General features: G+C 41.1%; 1 protein-coding gene across 7 annotated transcripts in view; it reads left to right on the top strand.

Moving 5' to 3' along the window:
* ltbp1 (latent transforming growth factor beta binding protein 1) overlaps positions 1 to 22,043 on the top strand; it is a 318,864-nt gene that overhangs the window by 256,082 nt on the left and 40,739 nt on the right. For all 7 annotated transcript variants that reach the window (XM_062058983.1, XM_062058978.1, XM_062058981.1 and 4 more), the window contains 3 exons: positions 16,219 to 16,356; positions 19,155 to 19,316; positions 20,922 to 21,011. In XM_062058983.1, the coding sequence (XP_061914967.1) occupies positions 16,219 to 16,356; positions 19,155 to 19,316; positions 20,922 to 21,011 (390 nt within the window). The remainder of the gene's footprint in view (positions 1 to 16,218; positions 16,357 to 19,154; positions 19,317 to 20,921; positions 21,012 to 22,043) is intronic.

Raw genomic sequence — 22,043 nt, 5'->3', positions numbered from 1 at the left:
CTTTATTTGTCAGTATTCCTCTCCTCACTGTTTCTGCTTGTGCGCTCTATGAGTGTGTGCACGCTGACACACTCAACATGGTCCTCGGCTCAGACCAAAGCATGGTAGAATGCAGATAAAAAAAAAAACGGTATTTTTCAAAGGCAGTATAGTACCGTTTTCAATGAATTGGTACCGCGGTACTTTATTAGTACCGGTATACCGTACAACTTTAGTTTGGATTTCAGGTGATTAAATCTGACATGGAGAACGTCGTCACAGATGATCCTCACCTAATATTTTCACATTGCACGTTTTGCAGACCGTGGTCTTTCTCAGATATATTTAAGTACATCCACAACACAGACTCCACAAGCGCAGTGCTTTCTGCTGTTACGTCATCACGATATCCGGTTTCAACAGTGTTGTTTCGGGGATAAAAGTATTTCGGTTGAAAGTTTTTGGTGGGCTTAAATTTGTTAAATCAGTATTATATAGTGTCACAAAACACAGCAGTATCTTATCTTCGTCTTTCACAACAAGCCCATTTATGGTCATAATCTTGTTCTCTTTGTCCAAACAGACAGTGTTCTTGAAATGATAATGAACAGAATAAGATTATTGTCCATCATCCGCAGACAGACTTGACATAACTTTAAGTTTTAGACTTCAATACTGTATGTATCCACAGGCATGCAAAATGTCCGCCAAAATGCGGAAATCTGCGCTTTTAAACATTTATTTCCACATCAAAATATCACTTCTGCTGTTTTTTTTTATGGAATAGTGTAGTGTGTAGGGACGGGAGTCGAAGGAGGAGTGTCAAAAGCTGGAAGTAATTGTATTATTGACATTCAGACTTTGTTTTCTCATCAGCAATGGAGTAGTATTTATACATCCGTGTTTTCTCAATGCAACAACACCGGAAATGTGTCCTGGGAAAACCCATCCGACTGGAACTCTTTAAATATGACAAAAGTTCCGTGGGTAAATTATGTAATCCCACTACAATAGCTAAACAAAATTTGTTGAATGCTCGCCTCAGCCGCCAATACTCGCTGTTCCTCTTGCTTGAACGCTGCACTAAACTGCAGGACAGGGAGACGACAGGGGCCCCGAAACAAGATCGCTAGTTAGCATCTTCTAGCTAGCTTACTTGTTGTTGCTTCCTTTTGTTCTCAACGTAGACAGTTTTCTACTTTACTGCCAATCATATTTGGATGATTCCAATTAGAGATGTCCGATAATGGCTTTTTTGCCGATATCCGATATTCCGATATTGTCCAACTCTTAATTATCGATTCCAATATATACAGTCGTGGAATTAACACATTATTATGCCTAATTTTGTTGTGATGCCCCGCTGGATGCATTAAACAATGTAACAAGGTTTTCCAAAATAAATCAACTCAAGTTATGGAAAAAAATGCCAACCTGGCACTGCCATATTTATTATTGAAGTCACAAAGTGCATTATTTTTTTTAACATGCCTCAAAACAGCAGCTTGGAATTTGGGATATGCTCTCCCTGAGAGAGCATGAGGAGGTTGAGGTGGGCGGGGTTAGGGGGTGGGGTGGGGTTTGAGGGGGCGGGGGGGGTCCCAGAAGAGTTAGTGCTGCAAGGGGTTCTGGGTATTTGTTCTGTTGTGTTTATGTTGTGTTACGGTGCGGATGTTCTCCCGAAATGTGTTTGTCATTCTTGTTTGGTGTGGGTTCACAGTGTGGCGCATATTTGTAACAGTGTTAAAGTTGTTTATACGGTCACCCTCAGTGTGACCTGTATGGCTGTTGACCAAGTATGCAATGCATTCACTTGTGTGTGTAAAAAGCCGTAGATATTATGTGATTGGGCCGGCACGCAAAGGCAGTGCCTTTAGGGTTTATGGCGCTCTGTACTTCTCCCTACGTCCGTGAACCACTCCGTACAGCGGCGTTTTATAAAGTCATAAATGTTACTTTTTGAAACCGATACCGATAATTTCCGATATTACATTTTAAAGCATTTATCGGCCGATAATATCGGCAGTCCGAGCATTCATTATTAGCCTGCGAGAAGGTATATTTTTGACCTGAGGGATGTAAGCAAAGGTCACAATACTGGATGTCTTTTACCTGAGGGGGCGTACTTATAGGATAGTGTTGCCAAATGGGAAACATTTTCTGAGTTATTTGCATGCATGTTATAGAATTTTACATTACATTGTCAATGATAATAAGGTTAGTAAATGATCTACTAAAAAACTAAAATTTCTATGATACATTACATGGGGTATGTAGAAAAGACAGCCCAAAGAGGTTGGTAGATGAGAATAAACCTAAAGGTAAAATACAGTGTAGAAATGCACCCAATTGCAGGAAATTGAGTTTTCGTGCTGATAGAACTTTTTATCTTTTTTTCGTCGGTTTTCCTCTTTTTTTCTCAAAGGGGGCACACATGCCGGATCCATTGTGCTAGCGAAACCAGAGGAAAGAGCTGGTGAAATACAATGCAACCAAAGTGATATTAAATTAATGAATGAATATTATGAATAATATCTATTTATCGCTTTGTAACAATTGTCTCAAAGCACTTTACATTGAGAAACCCATAGATTCAAGCTTAGTGGTGATAAGCCAGGTTTAAACCAGTGTGGGTGGCACTGGGAGGAGGGGGTTGAAGTGTCTTGCCCAACGACACAACAGCAGCGACTGAGATGGCGGATGCTGGAATCAAACCAGGAACCCCTCAAGTTTCCGTACAGCCGCTCTGCCCGATGAGGCACTCAGGCCCCATTCATGTTTGTGTTGTTTTCTTAAAAAAAAAGCCAACCATCCGTTATCCATCATCCTTTGTCTGCCTGTGACTCGCTATGTTTGTGTGTTTTCGGGGCATTTAATCAATCAAAACTGTTTTCCATTCTAACAATTGTTGTTGTGTTTACTCTGCATCATTAACAGCTGTCGTTTTTTGCACCAAAAACTAATAGTCGTCGCTCATTTATCATGTTTAATTGATTTCAGGCCTGACTGTGGTAAACACATTTTTGCAAAGTACTTTTATTAAAGGGAAACTTCGGTTTTTTTCAACCTGGGCCCTGTTTTCATAATTTTTTCTGTATATGTGAGTGCTGGATAAAACTTTTTTTGAGGTCGCGCCAGTATTGAGCAGGGCAGGCAGCCTCCAGCCCAGCTAACGCTCGTACACAGGGCAAATGGCTCTCGTCAAAATTCGGCCTATAAACATGCATTTTTTTCACACTGACAGGCTCAGATAGTTACAATGAGTGTCCGACAACATACTAGAAAGGAGAAATTAACGTATGTCTCTACCTTTAGCTGGAGATCGCTGTATGTTGTGAGCTGTGTCCAAATCTCACCACGCTACAAATCTCGTTCCGAAATCTCGCGATAACTCGCGACAAAACACCGGTGGAAAAACAGTTACCTGACTGAGGTGAAGAGAGATGACTGAAGTGATTTTCTGTTGGATTACCGAAGACTGTTATTTTAGTTTTATAGAAAAGTTTGTTTGTTTGTCTGTCATGGCTGAATTTTTGCCTGATGTGGACGATTTGATTTGTCGCGAGTTATCGCGAGATTTCGGAACGAGATTTGTAGCGTGGTGAGATTTGGACACAGCTCCCAACAAACAGCGATCTCCAGCTAAAGGTAGAGACATACGTTAATTTCTCCTTTCTAGTATGTTGTCGGACACTCATTGTAACTATCTGAGCCTGTCAGTGTGAAAAAAATGCATGTTTATAGGCCGAATTTTGACGAGAGCCAGTTGCCCTGTGTACGAGCGTTAGCTGGGCTGGAGGCTGCCTGCCCTGCTCAATACTGGCGCGACCTCAAAAAAAGTTTTATCCAGCACTCACATATACAGAAAAAATTATGAAAACAGGGCCCAGGTTGAAAAAAACCGAAGTTTCCCTTTAATAATAAGTCAAATATGTAAAACATTTAAAAACTGTGCACAACCTTCTAAATATATATTTTTTTATATTATTAAAGCCCTCCAAAAATTAACTACCACCCATATAGTCACCTTACACTCATTTTAGCCAATATAGTAGCCTTGAGTGTGTTTTACGTAAAACACACTCAAGGCTACTATATTGACTAAAATGAGGGAGGATTCTTCTAATAGCAGTTTCAGTAGCATAAAGGGCGATGGGACTCAGCGCATCAGAGACGTTTCAGAGACGTTTCCAACTGATGCACATATGAGTGGTCCACCCCGGGTCCCGACTTTGAACAGCTAGCGCAGAAAACAGATGGCAGAGCAACTGTTCTAAAAGGGGGGGTCTATATAAAGGCTAGAATATACAAAAAGATATGCAAATTCTCTGTATGGCTAAATGTAAATAGAATGTGTCTGAAGTAAAGTGCATGTGCACACAACAGGACGTCAGTAAACATGGCCCTGATATGTATTGGTTCACTCCTGACCAGTGTTGGGACTAACGCGTTACTGTAACGCCGTTATTTTCGGCGGTAACTAGTAATCTAACACGTTATTTTTTATATTCAGTAACTCAGTTACCGTTACTACATGATGCGTTACTGCATTATTTTACGTTAGGGATTATAACGGAGGGACTGCTAGCCAGGACAACATTGATAGAGCCATTGCAGCATATGTGCTAGAAGACATGCAGGCTATTTCTACAGTGGGGTCACCCGCGGTCACCCGCTTTCAGGCAGCTAGTTAGAATGATAGCAGGCGTCAAACGGCAAGTGGTATGAAAACATTTTCCAAGTTCCTGGACACAGTGGGCAGTGAGCACATAAAAATGGAAAGCAAGCTAAAGAAGACACTCCAAACTCTGCCTCTGCTCATCATTCATCACTGAAGGTACACACACTGTCAATTCTCTTATATACTCTTTCATTCACCCCTAAACTGTCACAAAGTGTTGGTGACGAACCCCAAGATGCAGAGACAGCAGGCTTGGTGCAGGAAAACATGATTTAAAGGCCTACTGAAATGAGATTTTCTTATTTAAACGGGGATAGCAGATCCATTCTATGTGTCATACTTGATCATTTCGCAATATTGCCATATTTTTGCTGAAAGGATTTAGTAGAGAACATCGACGATAAAGTTTGCAACTTTTGGTCCCTGATAAAAAAAGCCTTGCCTGTACCGGAAATAGTGTGACGTCGCAGGTTGAAAGGCTCCTCACATTTCCCCATTGTTTACACCAGCAGCGAGAGCGATTCGGACCGAGAAAGCGACGATTACCCTATTAATTTGAGCGAGGATGAAAGATTCGTGGATGAGGAACGTGAGAGTGAAGGACTAGAGTGCAGTGCAGGACGTATCTTTTTTCGTTCTGACCGTAACTTAGGTATAAGGGCTCACTTTCTCCTTTTTCTATTGTGGATCACGGATTTGTATTTTAAACCACCTCGGATACTATATCCTCTTGAAAATGAGAGTCGAGGACGCGAAATGGACATTCACAGTGACTTTTATCTCCACGACAATACATCGGTGAAGCACTTTAGCTTCGGAGTTAACGTGATAGCATCGTGCTTAACTGCAGATAGAAACAGAAGAAACATGCCCCTGACTGGAAGGATAGACAGAAGATTAACAATACTACTATTACTTCTACTATCAGGAGACACCGAACCAAACCCTGGACCTGTAACCACACGGTAAATGCTGTCCAGCCTGGCGAAGCCTAGCAATGCTGTTGCTAACGACGCCATTGAAGCTAACTTAGCTACGGGACCTCGACAGAGCTATGCTAAAAACATTAGCTCTCCACTTACGCCAGCCCTCATCTGATCATCACCACCCGTGCTCACCTGCATTCCAGCGATCGACGGAGCGACGAAGGACTTCACCCTATCATCGGTGCGGTCGGTGGCTAGCATCGGATAGCGCGTCTGCTATCCAACTCAAAGTCCTCCTGCTTGTGTTGCTGTAGCCAGCCGCTAATACACCGATCCCACCTACAGCTTTCTTCTTTGCTGTCTGCATTGTCCATTAAACAAATTGCAAAAGATTCACCAACACAGATGTCCAGAATACTGTGCAATTTTGTGATGAAAACAGACGACTTAAGCTGGCCACCGTGCTATTCCAAAATGTCTGCTTCAACCCGTGACGTCACGCGCAAACGTCATCATACCGAGACGTTTTCAGCCGGATTTTTCGCGGGAAATTTAAAATTGCACTTTATAAGTTAACCCGGCCGTTAGTGATGGGTCCGGCAACACAGATGCATCGGCGCATGCGTCGAGCTCATAGAGCGATACCCTGTGTCGGTGCGCGTACCGCTTTTAGAAAGTCACGTGACCGTTCATGAGCTGCTTTGGTCACATGACCGATACGCGAACTGTATCGCACTGACACCTCCTCTGTGCCCTGTGAGCAACGTTCCTTCTAAGGTGCGCGCCTGCGCAATTGCGCACTGCTCAAGCGTCCACTGCGCACACTGTGCGCCGCACAGCAAATATATGCCGCGCACCAAATCAAACCCATCTGAATTCTAAACAAAATAAACACATTTATTCTGTGTAATTTTCAAATGCAACTTTGAGTGACAGTGACAACAAGCGGCCCTAACGGTGTTCGTCAACAACACGCATACCACTAAGCCACTGGTGCCTTTATGGCCACACAAAAAGTCGGACAACTCAAACACCACACAAAGTTACACTATGACTCCTCAGTCATATGTGTGCTTATTTTTCTGTCATTTATTATTAATGTTAATTTATTGATATTAATCATGGAATGCTGTTACTAGAGAAAGTTACAGGACTGGCGGCGTGGCAAAGTTGGTAGAGTGGCAGTGTCAGCAGTCGGAGGGTTGCTGGTTACTGGGGTTCAATCCCCACCTTCGACCATCCTAGTCACGATACATGTTCACATCAATTTCATGGCTGGCTCAGGGCGTGAACACTCTGTGATCACATACGACCGACAGACAATTTTGGATGTGGATAGATCGGGTCGTTATAGACTGAAAGATGCATGTACGGTGGACCTCCTCACGAGCATAGGAATACTTTGCGGGCTACATCGAGCGGCGGGCTACATCGAGCGGCCTTTGTAGCAGCGGAGTCAAGTACTAGCGGAGACCGTCAATGGAGGAGACGTAAGCGGTGTGAGCGGAAGCAGAAGCGGGGATGCCGAACGGGGCTAACAACAAAGGCTAATCATCAAAGAAGCGTGGAGTGTCCGGGTAAGAAGTCATTTAAACTAGAACTAGCCGGCGCCAGGCTGGATAATCCCTGCACACATAGCAATTCTCTTAGAATAAAACACAACTCACATAATGTTTTTTCTTTTGTGACTGGGTCAGAGGCAGACATACATTGTACTGAGGTGGCTAACTATGATGCGTTCGGTTTATCGCAGCATCAAGCAAACAATCTGAAAATTCCCGTCGTATCAATTCCTAGATATGGTCGAAACTATTTAAAGTGCACTACGCATAATAAATGCAACATTATTAATATTGCTACCTCGGATAATTTCAACAAACAATCCTCAAAACAGCCCACTACCTATAATATGGGCTTTTTAAACATAAGATCATTATCTTCCAAAACGTTATTAGTTAATGAGGTCATTAGAGACAACAAACTTGACGTCGTTGGTCTCGCCGAGACCTGGCTCAAACCAGACGATTTTTTTGCGCTAAATGAGGCATCTCCTCCTAACTATACGAATGCACATGTTGCCCGTCCTCTTAAAAGGGGAGGGGGTGTCGCACTAATATACAATGAAAACTATAATTTTATACCTAACCTAAATAATAAATATAACTCGTTTGAGGTGCTCACTATGAGGTTTGTCACACCGCTACCTCTCCACCTGGCTGTTATCTACCGCCCCACTGGGCCCTATTCGGACTTCATCAGTGAATTCTCAGAGTTTGTTGCTGATCTAGTGACGCACGGCGACAATATAATCATAATGGGGGACTTTAATATCCATATGAATACCCCATCGGACCCTCCATGCGTGGCGCTCCAGACTATAATTGATAGCTGTGGTCTTACACAAATAATTAATGAACCCACGCATCGCAACGGTAATACGATAGATCTAGTGCTTGTCAGGGGTGTCACCACCTCTAAAGTTACGATACTCCCGTACACTAAAGTAATGTCCGATCATTACCTTATAAAGTTCGAAGTTCTGACTCATTGTCAACAAACTAATAATAATAACTACTATAGCAGCCGCAACATTAATGCTGCCACAACGACGACTCTTACTGACCTACTGCCTTCGGTAAGGGCACCATTCCCAAATTATGTGGGCTCTATTGATAACCTCACTAACAACTTTAACGACGCCCTGCGCGACACCATTGATAGTGTAGCACCGCTAAAGCTAAAAAGGGCCCCTAAAAGGCGTACCCCATGGTTTACAGAAGAAACTAAAGCCCAGAAATTATCATGTAGAAAGCTGGAACGCAAATGGCGTGCGACTAAACTTGAGGTTTTCCATCAAGCATGGAGTGATAGTTTAATAACTTATAAACGCATGCTTACCTCAGCTAAAGCTAAATATTACTCAAATCTCACCCACCTCAACAAAAATGATCCTAAATTTTTGTTTAGTACAGTAGCATCGCTAACCCAACAAGGGACTCCTCCCAGTAGCTCCACCCACTCAGCAGATGACTTTATGAATTTCTTTAATAAGAAAATTTAAGTCATTAGAAAAGAGATTAAAGACAATGCATCTCAGCTACAACTGGGTTCTATTAACACAGATACGACTGTATATACGACGGACACTGCCCTCCAAAATAGTTTCTCTCTCTTTGATGAAATAACATTGGAGGAATTGTTAAAATGTGTAAATGGGACAAAACAAACAACATGTTTACTTGACCCAATTCCTGGGAAACTTATCAAGGAGCTTTTTGTATTATTAGGTCCATCAGTGTTAAATATTATAAACTTATCACTTTCCTCTGGCACTGTTCCCCTAGCATTCAAAAAAGCGGTTATTCATCCTCTACTCAAAAGACCTAACCTCGATCCTGATCTCTTGGTAAACTACCGGCCGGTGTCCCACCTTCCGTTTATCTCGAAAATCCTCGAAAAAATTGTCGCACAGCAGCTAAATGAACACTTAGCGTCTAACAATCTCTGTGAACCTTTTCAATCCGGTTTCAGGGCAAATCACTCTACGGAGACAGCCCTCGCAAAAATGACTAATGATCTATTGCTAACGATGGATTCTGATGCGTCATCTATGTTGCTGCTTCTTGATCTTAGCGCCGCTTTCGATACTGCTGATCATAATATTTTATTAGAGCGTATCAAAACGCGTATTGGGATGTCAGACTCAGCCTTATCTTGGTTTAACTCTTATCTTACTGACAGGATGCAGTGTGTCTCCCATAACAATGTGACCTCGGACTATGTTAAGGTAACGTGCGGAGTTCCCCAGGGTTCGGTTCTTGGCCCTGCACTCTTTAGTATTTACATGCTGCCGCTAGGTGACATCATACGCAAATACGGTGTTAGCTTTCACTGTTATGCTGATGACACCCAACTCTACATGCCCCTAAAGCTGACCAACACGCCGGATTGTAGTCAGCTGGAGGCGTGTCTTAATGAAATTAAATAATGGATGTCCGCTAACTTTTTGCAACTCAACGCTAAGAAAACGGAAATGCTGATTATCGGTCCTGCTAGACACTGACATCTATTTAATAATACCACCTTAACATTTGACAACCAAACAATTAAACAAGGCGACTCGGTAAAGAATCTGGGTATTATATTCGACCCAACTCTCTCGTTTGAGTCACACATTAAGAGTGTTACTAAAACGGCCTTCTTTCATCTCCGTAATATCGCTAAAATTCGTTCCATTTTGTCCACAAACGATGCTGAGATCATTATCCATGCGTTCGTTACATCTCGTCTTGATTACTGTAACGTTTTATTTTCGGGCCTCCCTATGTCTAGCATTAAAAGATTACAGTTGGTACAAAATGCGGCTGCTAGACTTTTGACAAAAACAAGAAAGTTTGATCATATTACGCCTATACTGGCTCACTTGCACTGGCTTCCTGTGCACATAAGATGCGACTTTAAGGTTTTACTACTTACGTATAAAATACTACACGGTCAAGCTCCTGCCCATCTTGCCGATTGTATTGTACCATATGTCCCGGCAAGAAATCTGCGTTCAAAGAACTCCGGCTTATTAGTGATTCCCAGAGCCCCAAAAAAGTCTGCGGGCTATAGAGCGTTTTCTATTCGGGCTCCAATACTATGGAATGCCCTCCCGGTAAAAGTTAGAGATGCTACCTCAGTAGAAGCATTTAAGTCTCATCTTAAAACTCATTTGTATACTCTAGCCTTTAAATAGACTCCCTTTTTAGACCAGTTGATCTGCCGTTTCTTTTCTTTTCTTCTCTACTCTGCTCCCAACCCGGGGTGGACCGCTAGCCTGTGCATCGGATGGGGACATCTCTACGCTGCTGACCCGTCTCCGCTCGGGATGGTTCCTGCTGGCCCCACTATGGACTGGACTTTCGCTGAAGTGTTGGACTTTCACAATATTATGTCAGACCCACTCGACATCCATTGCTTTCGGTCTCCCCTAGAGGAGGGGGGTTACCCACATATGCGGTCCTCTTCAAGGTTTCTCATAGTCATTCACATTGACGTCCCACTGGGGTGAGTTTTCCTTGCCCGTATGTGGGCTCTGTACCGAGGATGTCGTTGTGGCTTGTACAGCCCTTTGAGACACTTGTGATTTAGGGCTATATAAATAAACATTGATTGATTGATTGATTGATTATTTATTGACTGTATCTAAAAAAGATACAAATATATTTTTATTTAAATTAAGATATGAAATAATCCTAAATGAAATACAATGACTTGGTTTATATTATTGTATATACTAGGTCATGAAATCAGTGTCAGTTGAGTCGGTCCATAGGTTGCCTGTAGGGATTTTTAATGTCCAGCAGATGTCAGTATTTAGTGACACAGTATCGACACAGTATCAATACAGTTTTGCAATGTGTCGAAACACTTCATGACGCCTCTTCAACCCATCACTACCGGCTGTATTGGCATGTGTTGCAATGTTAACATTTCATAATTGATATATAAACTATCAGACTGCATGGTCAGTAGTAGTGGGTTTCAGTAGGCCTTTAATGTCCAAAAATCAAGAAAAAACACAAACCAGGAACCAGGAACAGGCAAACTGGAAACAGGGAACAGGAACCAGCAAACAGGAAACAAGGAACAAAAAGACAGCAAGCTGCAAACAGCTACAGGATACAGGATACAGTTTACAGATAGTAGCTTACAGCTACAACGACAATACTCCAGCACTGACTGGAGGGCAAAGCAGGTCTAAATAGCAGCCGGCTGATTGACACCAGGTGTGGCCAGGTGCCAATCAGCCGCAGCTGAGGGGAAACAGCGCTCAGGGAGACAAGCAGGAAACTGAACCAAAATAAGAGCGCTGACAGGAAATAAAACAAACACAGAGGAAAAACTAAAACATACCCAAACTGTCAGGGACAAGCCTGACATAAACAGGAATACACCAACTTTCTGATAACATGCTCTTTGCTTACAAGGTATACATTTGACTAGATTATTAATAGTGCAGGCATTCACAATGTAATTGTAAACATGCAGCTCTGATTTAGCCGCTAGCAGGAAGAACTTCTCCAATCACTGTTATCCAAGTACTTACTGCTGTAATCACCACAATGCTGTAATTCCAGGGAGTGTGTATTTTAAACACACGCACGCTTCACATCTGTCATCTGGCAGTCCTGCTCGGTTGACCCCACGTTCGGTCCAGCCGGCTGCCTTCTTCATGCCAAGCACTGTGGCTAGAACAGATGGACTCACTTACAAACAAGCACACGATGGTGTAGTGTTTGTGTACCGCTAACTCTTCAAAATGTCTGCCATCTTGTCCCCTCCTTCCTGTCTGTCTACCCCTCTCTACCTAGAAGTTTCTGTGTTCTATTATTTTCTCTCCTCGACATGTCTCTCTTGAAAAATGAAGAGGAATTGAGTGGAGAAGTAGAGACACTCACAAACCTTTTTTTTTAACAAGCGGTAATAACAACACTCAGTTACCATAAACACACAAAGGTTGCTGTTGGCCACAATTCACACGCAGACACTCAACAGTCTGCTAACTGGCGCTAACACATTATTTGTGTAGAATTGTATGTGATGTTATGCGCTAGCTAATATGTTAAGGCTTAGGCCCTGTCTACATTAAGCCGGATAACTCCTTAATCGAATAACTATTTAGCCTAAACCCCGTGTCAGCCACACTAACCCATCGTTTAAGGTTCCACTCCCTGGATATTTTTTTACCCGGGTAAGTGCGCCGTCTTTTTCTTGAATCTCCGGCTCTTAGCTCTGTATGGACTCATTGATCGTTTATAAACGGAGTTCTGAGAGGAAGTGACGTCAGAAAGAACGCACAACAGCCACAACAACAACCGGTCTCCACTCCGAGGTAACCACTATAAAGATGGAGGCGCATCATCAAAGTTCATTCACACATGAATACCTTAAGAAAAGCGAACGCACAATTGCAGCTATTTGGGATACAACACAATGTTGAGCGACGGTTTTAGATAAGCCCTGGACGAACAACAGCCTGGTGGGATATATTTTTCAACGAGGAATGGCAAGAGAACTTTCGAATGTCCAGGTCAGCTGTGATTCTACTTAGCGAAAAACTTCATCCATTTGTTGAAGGGGAGACAACGAGAATGCGGGCTCCCGTGAATGGATAAAAAAGGTAGCGTGGGACGAGGGAAGACTACGGAAAACAGCAAATGCATTTGGACTGGCCGAGCAGACTGTACTTTGCTTCATTCATTACTGAAATATTGTTGTGCCCATTGCACTACAGATCCACTTCTATTCCCTAACTTTGCAGGTATGATGTTACCGGTTTCTCCGTTGATCATCATTTTGCTCACTAAGGCTTTCCCCATTGTCCGCAGCCATAGCTTGCGCGTTCGAGCACGGCTTAATCTCCAGCCCGGTGATGATCATCGATAATCCGGGGTTATTGCTCTAGATCAGGTGTGCCCACACTTTTTCTGTAGGCGAGCTACTTTTCAATTGATCAAGTCGTGGGGATCGACCTCATTCATATATATATAATTTATATTTGCTTATTTATGAAAGATATGTTTTTGTTAACAAGTTAAAGGTGTTAAATGATAATGCAAGCATGTTTAACACATATAGTTAATATTGTTAATAAATTAAAGGTGTTTAATGATAATACAAGAATGTTTAATACATATAGTTAATATTGTTAACAAGTTAAAGGTGTTTAATGATAATACAAGCATGTTTAACACATGGTTAATATTGCTAACAAGTTAAAGGTGTTTAAAGATAATACAAGCATGTTTAACAAATATAGTTAATATTGTTAACAAGTTAAAGGTGTTTAAAGATAATACAAGCATGTTTAACACATATAGTTAATATTGTTAACAAGTTAAAGGTGTGTAAAGATAATACAAGCATGTTTAACACATATAGTTAATATTGTTAACATGTTAAAGGTGTTTAAAGATAATACATGCATGTTTAACACATATAGTTAATATTGTTAACAAGTTAAAGGTGTTTAGTGATAATACAAGCATGTTTAACACATATAGTTAATATTGTTAACAAGTTAAAGGTGTTTAAAGATAATACAAGCATGTTTAACACATATAGATTCCTTTCTTTTATGAAGACAAGAATATAAGTTGGTGTATTACCTGATTCTGATGACTTGCATTGATAGGAATCAGACAGTGATGCTGATAACGTCCGCATTTTCAAATGGAGGAGAGAGAAAAAGTCCTCCTCTCTGTCCAATACCACATGAAAGTGGTTGGTTTTTGGCATCTTATTTGTCCAGCTTTCATACTCGTTTGTATACACTTTACAATAAATACATTGGCGGCAAACTCCGTAGCTTGCTAGCTTGTTTGCGCCAGCTTTCTGAGACTCTTATTTTGTTAGCACAGACAGGATGAAGCAGTTTTTATTTTGCAACTGTGCAGTCGGTCTTTGGAGTTTTGACGACAGGTACGGCCAGAGTCTGTTGAAATAAAAAGTGTTTCTCACCTTCCTGTCGGTAATTTTTTCTTAATGAGCTGGCAGCAGCTAGCGTCATCTCAGAAGACCATTGGGTACTGTGAATGTCAATCAAATGACGAAAGTGACGTCATAGTAAAAATTTATGATCGCTCATTTTTAGGACTATTTTTTTAATGCCTGGTTGGCGATCGACTGACACACCCTCAGCGATCGACCGGTAGCTCGCGATCGACGTAATGGGCACCCCTGCTCTAGATCATTCACTCGTTGCTCCAGATCCAAGGTGCAGCGATCTTTTTCGTTGTTCTGGAGCCGCAGCCACTTGACATCCGCAAGTAGATCGAGGAACTGCCTTTGCTGACAACAGTCAAATCCTCGGTCAAGAAGGCCAGTGACATGAATTGATTTATGTGGACCCGGACTTAAACAAGTTGAAAAACTTATTCGGGTGTTACCATTTAGTGGTCAATTGTACGGAATATGTACTGAACTGTGCAATCTACTAATAAAAGTTTAAATCAAATCAAAAACATCAATCGAAAACATTTTGATCTTACCAGCCTCTTCAGTTGGAGGGTTGCTTTTTGGAAGCATGCCGATAACGACACCAATCAGTCAACTGTGGAGAGTCCGGTCGGTTAGGAGTTAGCACGGATCTGCTGTGCTATTTTAGGTCCAATGCAAAAAGCTAACAAATCCAGTCCATTATCCAAGAAGAACCAAAAAAATTCTGCAAAGGTCTTTCTCCAAAAAAGCTTTTAAAAGGGTCCGTAAACCCAAATCAAGGTGAAAAATACAGATCAATATTGTGGGGTTTTTTTCATCAAAAATACAGATTCAATGCACAGCATGACAGGAAGTAACGAGATACTAGCGAGTCAGACACAGGATTCTGGTCGTAACTTATAGTGTTCACTGGTTTGGTATCTGACAAAGGCTCCTAAACCACATTACTGCTCGCAACTTCAAGCAATAAATTATCTGAGAGAATCCTGTATCTTTAAACATGTGTATAAACCAAGGCATGCATCGTAACTTTGTTTCACAACACATAATACTGTATATATGCAGTGTATGTACTACTGCGTTGTTTTCTGGAAAAGAGTACAAGCCTCACACAAACTTCCATTTCTGTACGCCTAATTACCTCTGTCAGAGTTCGTTAGTAAAACAACTCAAAAAGTTATTTCTAACCTATTATTTATCCATCCATCCATCCATTTTCTACCGCTTGTCCCTTTCAGGGTCGCGGGGGGTGCTGGAGCCAATTAAACAAAATGTATTTTCAAACCTTCAAACAAGTTGTTCTTGTTTCTGATTTTGAAGTTGTATTATTTTGCTCCTGATGTTGTATGTATAGTATTGTATTGTAATCGATTGCAATGATTTATGTAAATGTGTGAGAGCAGGTGTGATGCGGGGTGCTGTGGAAGTGGCTGAGCAGTGTGTTTTTGTATTTGATGGTGTTTTGTTGTAATGTACTGTATGTTTTTCTGTATTTTTGTTAAGAACCCCTTGAAAACGAGATGCTGCATCTCAAGGGGTCCTGAATAAATTTAATTAAATTGAATGATGCGGATACGTTTGTTACTGGATACTTTTTAATATACTCCTGCCTTGGAGACTCTCTATGTGTAAGTAATATGCAACTATAATTATTTGATACTTGTTTATATTGACACGTGCTGTTTTAGACTGCAATATTGTTCAATGTAGGACACTTATTACGTATGTCTAGCTGTGTGCTGTTGTGTGCTTAGCTGTTGTGTAGCTGCTAGCTTCTAGAAGCCAATTAACTACTATGTTTACTTTTTGTAAATGACTTGCCTAAAATACAAGAAAATACCAACCTTGTGTGTTCATTGGAGGACATTTAGATGTTAACTGGCTGTCTAGCTTTGCAAAAGTAAACACGCTGCAGGACTGCAAGCACCTATAATCCCATAATTATAATTTTTGTTTTTTTTGTTGATATCGGACTGATATCAATATCAGAACTGGACACCCTTAAAGTTATTATTAACAATGTCTCTGTAATTTTTTGCTTGTTTAATTCATTGCAGGTACGCAAGCCTAAGCCAAGCACATATTTTGTACTGAGCGTGGTATGGAAGAAAATACATTTTTAACACTCATTGTATTTCTCCTCTGCAGATATCAACGAGTGTGAGTTGCTCAATGGCATCTGTGGAGATGCCCAGTGTGTAAACGTGGATGGTACTGTCCTGTGCACGTGCCCCGCTGGTCAACAATATAATGTCATGGTTGCCAAGTGTGAACCCATCCCAACAGGTGACTGGTTTTCATCTTACAATATGTTTGAGTTTGAGTTTATGTCGAACATGCATGCATTCAACATGATGTATCACAATTTCCAATTTCTCTATTCAACATGTTCAAAAAGGAGTAGGAAGAAGCAGAGCTAATTTAATCCTACCCCTTTTACTTTACATAGCAGTTGCTAACACTTTTGTCCACTTCCTGCTCTCAATTTATTCACAATATACTCCATAAGTAATAACATTGAAAATAAATAATAATTAGTGAAGTAAGTTGTATTTTATATGGTGAGATAATTAAGATTATCTAGAAAATGAATGAATGAATGGATGGAGCAAATTCAGAATGTTTATTATGGTTCTTCTTTTTTGTACTTTGTAAACACTTAAAGGCCTACTGAAATGAGATTTTCTTATTTAAACGGGGATAGCAGGTCCATTCTATGTGTCATACTTGATCATTTCGCGATATTGCCATATTTTTGCTGAAAGGATTTAGTAGAGAACATCGACGATAAAGTTCGCAACTTTTGGTTGCTGATAAAAAAAGCCTTGCCTGTACCGAAAGTAGCGTGACGTCACAGGTTGTGGAGCTCCTCACATCTTCACATTGTTTGCAATCATGGCCACAAGCAGCGAGAGCAATTCGGACCGAGAAAGCGACGATTTCCCCATTAATTTGAGCGAGGATGAAAGATTTGTGGATGAGGAAAGTGAGAGTGAAGGACTAGAGGGCAGTGGAAGCGATTCAGATAGGGAAGATGCTGTGAGAGGCGGGTGGGACCTGATATTCAGCTGGGAATGACTAAAACAGTAAATAAACACAAGACATATATATACTCTATTAGCCACAACACAACCAGGCTTATATTTAATATGCCACAAATTAATCCCACATAACAAACACCTCCCCCCTCCCGTCCATATAACCCGCCAATACAAACCAAACACCCGCACAACACACTCAATCCCACAGCCCAAAGTAGCGTTCACCTCCGCAAAGTTCATACAGCACATATATTTCCCCAAAGTTACGTACGTGACATGCACATAGCGGCACGCACGTACGGGCAAGCGATCAAATGTTTGGAAGCCGCAGCTGCGTACTCACGGTAGTGCGTATCCAACTCAAAGTCCTCCTGGTAAGAGTCTCTGTTGTCCCATCTCCACAAGGATGCGTATCCAACTCAAAGTCCTCCTGGTCAGAGTCTCTGTTGTCCCAGGCCAATGGTAAAGCTTGTCCCAGGCCAATGGTAAAGCTTGACTGTCATCGTTCGGGAATGTAAACAATGAAACACAGGCTACGTGTTTGTATTGCTGCAGCCGGACGCTAATACACCGCTTCCCACCTACAGCTTTCTTCTTTGCTATCTCCATTGTTCATTGAACAAATTGCAAAAGATTCACCAACACAGATGTCCAGAATACTGTGGAATTTTGCAATGAAAACAGACGACTTAATAGCTGGCCACAATGGTGTCCCAAAATGTCCGCTACAATCCGGGACGTCACGCGCAAACGTCATCATACCGAGACGTTTTCAGCAGGATATTCCGCGGGAAATTTAAAATTGCACTTTACTAATCTAACCCGGCCGTATTGGCATGTGTTGCAATGTTAAGATTTCATCATTGATATATAAACTATCAGACTGCGTGGTCGGTAGTAGTGGGTTTCAGTAGGCCTTTAAGTTTGAAGAGTTTCTTGAATTGGCTCCTATTTGTACATTGTTTGATTTCTTTGCTTAGTCCATTCATATTTTAATTCCTCATACTGACATGCACCTGGGGATAGGTTGATTGGCAACACTAAATTGGCCCTAGTGTGTGAATGTGAGTGTGAACGTTGTCTGTCTATCTGTGTTGGCCCTGTGATGAGGTGGCGACTTGTCCAGGATGTACCCCGCCTTCCGCCCAATTGTAGCTGAGATAGGCTCCATCACCCCCCGCGACCCCAAAAGGGATAAGCGGTAGAAAATAGATGGATGGATATACTAAAGGTCTTAAGTGTTGTACGTGCATACAAATGTTTTAAAATTACATTTTTCTCTAAGGTTATATTTCTCCCCTTTTGTTGTGAAGAATTGTTGTATATTCTTGGGTAGCACGTTATAGTTTGCTTTGTGCATAATTTTAGCTGTTTGCAAACTCACCATGTTGTGGAATTTCAGTATTTTCAATTCAATAAATAAAGGGTTTGAATGTTCTGTATCCAACATTATGTATTATTCTAACTGATCTTTTTTGTAACACGGCCTAGTGGTTAGAGTGTCCGCCCTGAGATCGGTAGGTTGTGAGTTCAAACCCCGGCCGAGTCATACCAAAGACTATAAAAATGGGACCCATTAATTACCTCCTTGCTTGGCACTCAGCATCAAGGGTTGGAATTGGGCGTTAAATCACCAAAATGTTTCTCGAGGGCGGCCACCGCTGCTGCTCACTGCTCCCCTCACCTGCGGCATGTGGGCCATGGTTTGCCTAGCTCTGCTGTAGAGCCTGCAGACTTTTTGGGAGGCTCTGGGAATCACTAATAAGCCAGCGTTCTTGGAACGCAGATTTCGGAACAGCCCACAGTATAAGTATTTCTTATTTGAGTACTTTCTTAAAGGTACATGCCTCATTTTCATTTTTCATAGACACTTAAACACTTTGTGGGGTCACAATGCTTGCCGGTTGTAACATAATCAACTATTTTTATAACCGTATTCTGTCAATAGCCCTCAAGTCTCATCTAATTTTCCAACAGTTACAGCTTTTAAGGATAAACATGACCATGTTGACTGCTCTTCTGTTGTATTTCTTTGCCCGTCAGCTTTGCCGATAGAGCGCAAGGAGTGCTACTTCCGCCTGAATGACGAGAACTTGTGTGAGAGCGTGCTCACCACCCACGTGACGCTGCAGGAGTGCTGCTGCACACTGGGAGCCGGCTGGGGGGACAACTGTGAGGTTCATCCTTGCCCTGTCAACGGCACAGGTGAGTGGATAGGTTAGCGAGAAGGGATGCAAGGATTTGTGACTTGAACAGATAGCAAAATATACAAGAAGCACGGTAGTTCTACTTGATACTTCTTTAGGCATCGTCATCTTTCCAAATTTTCATTCGTTTTTGTCCCTCTTTGATGACATCACAGAAAGCAAATAGTGGTTCAAGACTACAGTGGAACCTGCCGAAGTCGGTCCAGTTTATGTCAACAATCCATCTACTGTATGTGGATTAGGGGTGTAATGATATGACAATTTCAGGGTCGTTAAAAGCGTTTTTAAGATGCACCGTTTTGTGAGTGGTCTTGTTTACGTGCCTTCACTTCGACTGTCTTCTCCCCGTCATCTTTGTTGTAGTTTTTAGCACTTTCATATGGAGTTTATTGACAGATATAAGTTAGAAAAATCTGACCCTCAACAAGAGGATGGAGAACAAGAAGGAGCTTATTGGCTACAACGTGGGACTATAATAGTGGACTGACGCAAAGTTCTTCGATTAACTGTCTATCATATGTGGAGATACCCGCTGACGTCATCAACGAGAAAAATGTCACTAATGGGGCAAATTCCAAACGCCTCGTTTGGAGGAAGTATGCAGGGAGGCAAGATTGTTTTATAAATAACTTTGCCATGCCGCCATGGTTTGATTTAAAATTTTCGGGACTTTAGCAGATCCAAAAACAGGTACTAATAGGTAAGAAACGTTGGTTATGCATAATAGTTCCCCACTAAGAGCCAAGTTATTGTTATTTGAGTGTTGAAATATGTTTATTTTTGTAGGTTTTAATGGGTGAAATGTTAATGTGTCTTGTTTTCATGTAAGCATTTCAGCTAGTTAGCACACTAGCTTGCTTCTCCAGCAGTGAGTTTATCAAAGTGCAGTTATGACTCACTGTTTTACAATAATTTGAATTTGGAACCATAATACTAACTGCCAGCTGTAAGACTTTGGTTCATCATTAATATTGCTGGGGCCTGATTTACTAAAGTTTTGCGTGTACTAAAACATGTGCTAAATTGATAGCACACACAAAGCTGATCTACTCAACGAGTGTAATGTGGATTGTGTCTGTTCAGTTAGAAGACTAATCTGTGCAACCCATTTTGCATCTTTGTCTTCATGAATATGCAAAATATATGCCGATCATCAAAACGCCCACAATATCAAAGGAGACGATGCAAATGTAATTATTGAGCACACACAATGTGATTTATCAACACTCATCACCGTTTTTGGGAGCACTATTAGGCGTTTTTTTAACACACGATGGACAGACAAGACACGTCCTGTGTATGTGTCAACATTTTGGACTGTCATAAATAAAAAATATTAGACACATCGTCTACTCAGCCACATGATTTTATAATTTTATAGCTGCTTGAGGATTGAAGTATTTATTGAAACAAATTTCATTAATGTGTTTTGGTTGACAGTTGACAATTCATGTTTGCTTTCATAGCAGCTTATTTATTTCAGAAAGATTTTATGTGTGGGTACTTTTATGTTGGAGTTCAATCAGCGTCTTTTTGGCATAACTTAGCATCTCTTAAAGCAATTGTTCATTACATTTCTTATCCACATTTCTGCCTCTTTCAGACCAATTCCAGGAGATGTGTCCATCAGGAAAAGGTTTTATTCCCAGTGGAGATTCGCTCTATGACGTCCCGGGAGTTGAAAGCTACAAAAGTCAGTAAAACTAACCTTGAGATTTAGGGGTGTCGCGATCAGTTATTGTTACGTCAACCTGATATCAGAAAAAAAGGTGTTTTCTGTTTGACTAATTACATTTGATCAAACCTTTTCTAACATTACACACAACAAAATAATACAAGTATGTATGATTACTGCTGATATCATAGGAGATCGATATTGGCTAATACTCAAGGCTCTAATATCGGTGTTGCATCACAAGTGAGAAAATTGTATCGGGACACCCCTATTGAGAATTGTAACAAAGGATACACAAACAAATGTATTGCATTGTTACAATATTCATGTTTTTTTAACATTACGCTGACTGTCCACAACGTTATCAAACATGAATCAATAAAACAATATATGTGCCTCACAATGATTATAATCAGTTTGGATTGAGCTATCTATCTATATATTTATGGTAATGAATATACAATAGCTGGGTTGCAATCACTTGACCTAGAGCAGGGGTCGGCAACCCGCGGCTCTAGAGCCGCATGCGGCTCTTTAGCGCCGCCCTAGTGGCTCTCTGGAGCTTTTTCATAAATGTATGAAAAATTTAAAAAGATGAGGGGAAAAAAATATATTTTTTGTTTTAATATGGTTTCTGTAGGAGGACAAACATGACACAAACCTCCCTAATTGTTATAAAGCACACTGTTTATATTAACATGCTTCACTGATTCGAGTATTTGGCGAGCAACGTTTTGTCCTACTGATTTTGGCGGTCCTTGAACTCACCGTAGTTTGTTTACATGTATAACTTTCTCCGACTTTCTAGGACGTGTTTTATGCCACTTTTTTTTCTGTCTCATTTTGTCCACCAAACTTTTAACTTTGTGCATGAATGCACAAAGGTGAGTTTTGTTGATGTTATTGACTTGTGTGGAGTGCTAATCAGACATATTTGGTCACTGCATGACTGCAAGCTAATCGATGCTAACATGCTATTTAGGCTATCTATATGTACATAGTGAATCATTATGCCTCATTTGTAGGTATATTTGAGGTAATTTAGTTTCC

This window comes from Entelurus aequoreus, linkage group LG09 (genome assembly GCF_033978785.1).
Source record: "Entelurus aequoreus isolate RoL-2023_Sb linkage group LG09, RoL_Eaeq_v1.1, whole genome shotgun sequence".
In the NCBI taxonomy this organism is placed as follows: domain Eukaryota; kingdom Metazoa; phylum Chordata; class Actinopteri; order Syngnathiformes; family Syngnathidae; genus Entelurus; species Entelurus aequoreus.
The sequence above is the reverse complement of the archived record's forward strand: the minus strand, read 5'-3'. Positions and strand labels throughout refer to the sequence as shown.